Source organism: Salvelinus fontinalis, chromosome 5 (assembly GCF_029448725.1).
Source record: "Salvelinus fontinalis isolate EN_2023a chromosome 5, ASM2944872v1, whole genome shotgun sequence".
Lineage (NCBI taxonomy): Eukaryota > Metazoa > Chordata > Actinopteri > Salmoniformes > Salmonidae > Salvelinus > Salvelinus fontinalis.
In genome coordinates, this window is record NC_074669.1 from 61,299,744 (window position 1) to 61,306,497 (window position 6,754).

The 6,754-nt window shown below is 43.6% G+C and overlaps 1 protein-coding gene across 8 annotated transcripts in view; it reads right to left on the reverse strand.

The window, feature by feature from the left end:
• Positions 1 to 3,681, reverse strand: part of LOC129855974 (proline-, glutamic acid- and leucine-rich protein 1-like) — a 27,729-nt gene extending 24,048 nt beyond the window's left edge. For 4 of the 8 annotated variants that reach the window (XM_055924096.1, XM_055924103.1, XM_055924100.1 and 1 more), the window contains exon 1: positions 2,957 to 3,005. Coding sequence is in view for 1 of the 8 variants with exons in the window: in XM_055924095.1 (XP_055780070.1) it covers positions 2,957 to 3,007 (51 nt within the window). In the remaining 7 variants the exon portion in view is untranslated. Of the gene's footprint in view, positions 1 to 2,956 lie in introns of all 8 variants that reach the window. The other 4 variants (XM_055924099.1, XM_055924101.1, XM_055924095.1 and 1 more) reach the window with 3 other exon arrangements.
• Between the last annotated feature and the right edge of the window lie 3,073 nt (positions 3,682 to 6,754).

Consider the following 6,754-nt stretch of genomic DNA (forward strand, 5'->3'; position numbering starts at 1 on the left):
TGGTGTTTCCTTCATTTTGGCAGATACCTACCTGTATGTGCTTTATTGAGATAAACTGTTGATTCTCTGTGGCTAAATTATCTCTGGTGTATTTTGAACATGTGGTTGTATAAAAATTATAATAATTTTAAAAATTACATAATTTGTTTTTTGTTGCTGTTTTTTTTGCCTCTTGGGCCCCCTATGATTTTGGGCCCAGACCATTATTCACACAATTGACCAGTCACATTTCATTATAATGCAGTTAACTTAAATGTATTTAATAATCAGTTACCCAATAAAGGCAGGGCCCCCCAGTTACCCACGTGTCCCCCTACCTCCTGTCCTGCCCCATCTGATGATTAGCAGGCAGCAGCAGAATGCAGCAGGCTGTCTACACTCATTGAGAGTGGGCTCCTGAGTCTTCCTGTGGTTGGCGGTTTAAGAAATATATTACATATATTATGTATATAGTGTATACAGTGCATTCGGAAAGTATTCAGACCCCTTGACTTTTTCCACATTTTGTTAGGTTACAGCTTTATTCTACAATTCATTATTTATTTATTTTCATCATAAATCTACACACAATACTCCATAATGACAAAGCAAAAACAGTTTATTTTGCTAATTTATAAAAAATAAAAATAAATGATTTACATAAGTATTCAGACCCTTTACTCAGTACTTTGTTGAAGTACCTTTGGCAGCAAATACAGCCTCGAGTCTTCTTGGCTATGACTCTATAAGCTTGGCACACCTGTACTTGGGGAGTTTCTCCCATTCTTCAAGTCCGGGCTCTGGCTGGGCCTCTCAAGGATATTCAGAGACTTGTCCTGAAGCCACTCCTGCGTTGTCTTGGCTGTGTGCTTAAGGTCGTTGTCCTGTTGGAAGATGAACCTTCACCCCAGTCTGAGGTCCTGAGCGCTCTGGAGCATGTTTTCATCAAGGATCTCTCTGTACTTTGCTCCGTTCATCTTTGCCTTGATCCTGACTAGTCTCCCAGTCCCTGCCGCTAAAAAAAAGCCCCCACAGCATGATGCTGCCACCACCATGCTTCACCATAGGGATGGTGTCAGGTTTCCTCCAGATGTGACGCTTGGCATTCAGGCCAAAGAGTTCAATCTTGGTTTCATCAGACCAGAGAATCTTGTTTCTCATGGTCTGAGAGTCTTTAGGTGCCTTTTGGCAAACTCCAAGTGGGCTGTCATGTGCCTTTTACTGAGGAGTGGCTTCCATCTGGCCACTCTACCATAAAGACCTGATTGGTGGAGTGCTGCAGAGATGGTTGTCCTTCTGGAAGGTTCTCCCATCTCCACAGAGGAACTCCAGAGCTCTGTCAGAGTGACCATCGGGTTCTTGGTCACCTCCCTGTCAAAGGCCCTTCTCCACCGATTGCTCAGTTTGGCCGGGTGGCCAGCTCTAGAAAGAGTCTTAGTGGTTCCAAACTTCTTCCATTTAAGAATGATGGAGGCCACTGTGTTCTTGGGGACCTTCAATGCTGCAGACATTTTTTGGTACCCTTCCCCAGATCTGTGCCTCGACACAATCCTGTCTCTGAGCTCTACAGACAATTCCTTCGACCTCTTTGGTTTGATTTTGCTCTGACATGCACTGTCATCTGTGGGACCTTATATATACAGGTGTGTGCCTTTTCAAATCATGTCCAATCAATTGAATTTACCACAGGTGCTCCAATCAAATTGTAGAAACATCAAAAGGATGATCATTGGAAACAGGATGCACCTGACCTCAATTTCGAGTCTCATAGCAAAGGGTCTGAATACTTATGTAAGTAAGGTATTTCTGTTTTTTCATTTTAATAAATGTGCAAAAAAATAGAAAAACCTGTTTTCGCTTTGCCATTATGGGGTATATTGTGTGTAGATTTCTGTGGATTTTATTTTATACATTTTCGAATAAGGCTGTAAAGTAACAAAATGTGGACAATGTCAAGGGGTCTGAAATCTTTCCGAAGGCACTGTATTTCCTTCATAGTTGTTGTTTTTTGTCGTCTCTGTGGCCCCCCACGGGCCTGGGCCCAGGGGCTTCTGCCCTGGTAAACCCCTGCATTATCCCAGCCCTGGGCCCAGGGGCTTCTGCCCTGGTAAACCCTGCATTATCCCGGCCCTAGGCCCAGGGGCTTCAGCCCTGGTAAACCCCTGCATTATCCCAGCCCTGGGCCCAGGGGCTTCAGCCCTGGTAAACCCCTGCATTATCCCGGCCCTGGGCCCAGGGGCTTCAGCCTGGTAAACCCCTGCATTATCCCGGCCCTGGGCCCAGGGGCTTCAGCCTGGTAAACCCCTGCATTATCCTGGCCCTGGGCCCAGGGGCTTCGGCCCTGGTAAACCCCTGCTTCAGCCCTGGTAAACCCCTGCATTATTCCGGCCCTGGGCCTATAGCTCATTGAATCAGCACTATAGTATTTCAACATTGGCAGAGGGGGTATAAATTACCTTTATTACGTATGGGGTCGGGAGCTAAAAGCACTTTTAATTATGGCCTGTGTAAAATTGAGGTCATTCTTTGGTGCATTACAGCAAATTAATTTCCAGACAAAGAGATGAGGGAATCAACTTTCAGATATCAGCAACACATCTTAAATGAAAACATCAATTAAAGGATAACCATGCAGTTGTGTGTGTGCTGTACAACAAGTCTATCTATGCTCAAGAAGACTGATTTTGAAAAACTTCAACTTCAGACTGTCCATAAAATCTTAGTCTTGTGAAGCCTAAATATTTGTTGCAATATCAATTGAATTATTTCCAACAATAACAGATATCCACTGAAGCGACGGTATGACAACAAATCCGTGCAATCTAGGAGCATTGCTTAGAAAACATCACGGCGGCGTACACAGTAGGCTAATACCCCTGCAGTATAATATTGCCCAGTTGTTGACAAAATCACCATAACTCACAGCAATCATATCAAGCGAAGATGTTGATAATACAAAATCTGTAAGTCAACATACCGCTTCTGCTTTGAGTCCAAGGCAGAACGTCAACGTTTTCTCTGGATCCATGACCAGGGGCAGCAGAGATTTAGAACGACAACAGAGAGAGAGAGAGTGGAAAACAGAGAGCACTGGGATCTATCTTATTGTGCTAAGCCCCATCTCTCTCCCACACTGAATCCACAGCACAGCAGCCTCCTGCGCCGCCATTCCCCGTGCGGAGAGAACGCCCCTCCCCGAATCCGATACTATCGGGGATACCACCGCCGCCAATCCAAAAATGGTACAGGCTGCGCGATATCGACCAGGGAAGGGAAAGCGTCCAAATGGCAAACGGCGCTCAGGTGTTTTCTCTTCCAGCTCGTAGGAAGATGGAGGATTGACGATTCAAGTTTTCTTTTTTTCCTCGTTGGTGGTACGGGGGCGCTCTTTAAATGATGTCATGTAATTCCAGCCTTCTCAAACTAGGAAAAGAGGAGATGGCTGTGCAGATGATTGGACGTCGCCGGTCTATCTCCAGCTCCTGGCAACAGTCGCAGAGGCTGATAAAGAGATGGCTGCTTAGTAGAGATCCGTTTTAAACGACTTTTATTCCAAATTCAATGTCTTGCATTGTGTAGAATTGCAAGCAACGTATTTTCTTTATTTGTATAGGTGCCTAATTGTTTCAGCCACCATGAGGGGTAGGGATGGGGTAGGGGTGGGGTGGGGTAGGGATGAGGTAGGGATGCTTGGCCAAGGTCATCCGATAAAGACATGCATGTTTTAATAGATAACGTTAGAGGGGGACGTACACATGTCATGCCACGTGATACAAGAAAACAGCAGTGAATATACACGCTGTACATTGACTGAGACAACAATGTGTTGCTTATTACTTTCATGTTACATACCCCGACACGTGTAAAGTGTACAAACCCCCTGTGTGTGTGAACTGCAGCTGCTTTATGTAGGACAGGTTATCCCACCATCACATCCATAAAAAAGAAGTACGTTACATAAGTACTTGGGGAAATCCACAGGACAAACGCTGCAACCTTCCTATTGTCCACAAGGTGGGAGCAGACTATTGGAAATGTCATTTTGGTGCCCTACTTTTACAGCAGTGATGAAAACCTTTCCAATTACAAATAATCATGCTTGATTTGCGGTAAAATTACCGAAGTAAATATTGACAGGAATAATTGTGAACATTTTCATCTCATGTAATGGATATCCATCATTGAACTTAACGCTTTTATTTTCACACATCCCTCCAATTACTTCTGCAAATATATTCACTTCATTTTACAGCAAATCAAATTTTGCAGTAATTTTAAAGGTTTTCATGGTCCCAGCTAATGATGCTGTGTGCGTGTGCTCAGGCACGCGAGTGCATATGTGTGCACCTGGGTATGTGTACATGCAAGAGTGTGTGTGTGCAGTGTAATCTTCTAGTGAGTCACTGGGAATTGGTGATTGGGCAGGGCCCTGGTTAGCACGATGGGGCATTATGACATTACGCATGTCGCCATGGAAGAGTAGATGAGCAGAACAGGACTTACCACCGCCACTAATCTTGACATTAGCAACATTTATTATGCTGTAGATTACCAGTTACCACACCCCAACCCTCACACACCACTGCCCTCTCACACACCCAGCCCTCGCACACCCCAACCCTCACACACCACTGCCCTCGCACACCCCTGCCCTCACACACCACTGCCCTCTCACACACCCAGCCCTCGCACACCCCAACCCTCACACACCACTGCCCTCGCACACCCCAACCCTCACACACCACTGCTTTCGTAAGTCCTGAACTTTATCTTTTAGATGCAAATTCTACTTGTTGTATGAGATGAGCCAGATTAAAGTTAGGAACATGGTGTCTCTACTATGAAGTGTTGGATGTAACCACCAATGGGTGTTAATGAGACACAAGAGAGTCAAGAGGTTTTTTAGGAGCCTGTTGAAATGTTGCGTAATGACCCTCTTTCGTACTGCGCCAATGAGTCGCGTGCAGCGGTAGTCTGGCTGGTATTTAGTGTGTGTGTTTGCCTTTTTAACTCAGTCTGTTTACTCACTAATGCACTTAGAAACTGATCCCAAATCAGTTGTTATGGAGAGATTAACGCTGTCATGACATCTGAGTCACAGAACAAAGTGTTGTACACACCCAGAGAAGAGGGCCTGGTCAGCATGAACTATACTCACACTCACACACACTCTGTGTACTGGTGACACCCACACACATACACACACACTGTATCCACCACATGTCGTCCCGGCACGTCTCTGTCTCTCTCTATGACTCAGCCAGAGGGAATGGGACTGTACCAGGAGGGTGTGATGACAGCATCCCAGCATTCCTCTCACAGTGTTCCTCTCTCTCACTCACACGCCAGGGTCATCCCCTCTCTCAGCCCCCACATTGGGAGTGGGGCTCCGAAACAGCCAGCCAGCAGTCCAGCCAGTCAGCTATTTAGCCAGTCAGCCAACCTTGTCTATCACCTACTAACACAGAACAAAGTAAAACACACACACACCATACCTGGGTTCAAATACATGTGTATTTGAGTATCTGGAATTTATAATACTTTTTCTGTGTATTTCAGTATTTTCAAATACACAGCCCAAAACAAGTACTTTTATTTGAATATTTTCATGGTTATTTTCAAATACTTAGGTTAAAGGGAGTGTATTTGTCAGTGAATATATGTATTCTCAAAAACATAAAAATAATCAACAACATGTCGTTTCAAATAAAATATATCTGAATAGTTACTTCGAAAGTGTGTGAAAGTAATTGAAATAGTATTTAAACCCAGGTCTGACACACACACACACACGCACGCACACACACACACACACACACACACACATACACACACACACTCAAAGGGAAGGACTCTCAACACAACTGGTTCTATCCGGTGAGCTTTACTAGTGGGGTGGTTAGATTTCATAATCATTTCATAGTCATAACCCATTTCAATGGAAGGAGAACTTTATGAATCATTATTGTCATGAAGTATCCAGTAACATCCTAAAATAGATGTGAGTAGGGAAATAACCAGAGGAAAATGCCACTAGTGCTGAGCAATTAAACAAAATGTAGGTTATTTTTCGTTTTTTAAACAACTAATTGACTGACTTCGGTTTAATTATTTGAATTCTATTTTGTCCAGATTATTTCTGTGAGCTCAGTGCACAGTTTCTCTAGAGATAAATCAGATTGTGCGATGTATTAGGGAGTTGGGGAGTTGGGGAGTTGTAGTTAGGGAGTTGTAGGGAGTTGTAGTTTCCAACAGGCCAAAATTCCACATAGTTTAGCTCAGAAAACATGGCAATTAACTACAAGACAATAACCCATTGCGCGCCTACCTTTCCGGTGTGTGTGTTTCTTTTCCACCTGCTATTTAAAAGAGACAGAAGAATGTGCGATGGATAGAGCAAAAGAGAGCGTTTGCTTTTTGAGGTCTCCACCTGAGAAGACATTAAATAAATGATAGGTGGTATTTAGCAGTCATAAAAGTATTCATTGACTATTTTTGAAGAGCTACTAAAATAGTGATTTTGTCAGACAGGATATAGTGATGAGATGATGACTTGGAATGAAATAATAAAGTCATCTAATAAAACAAATGTACACAACTGAAATATTGATAAAAGTCACCTTGTCTGAAAGAGATTTACATGGTTATCAAAACGTCACACCAGGGTGAGCCTACACAAAACACAGACCTTATTTTAAGTGGTCATAAAATACCCTATCGGAAAAATGAATGGTGGAAAAACAATTGGAACCATTTCCCTGTTTCACCGCTAGGT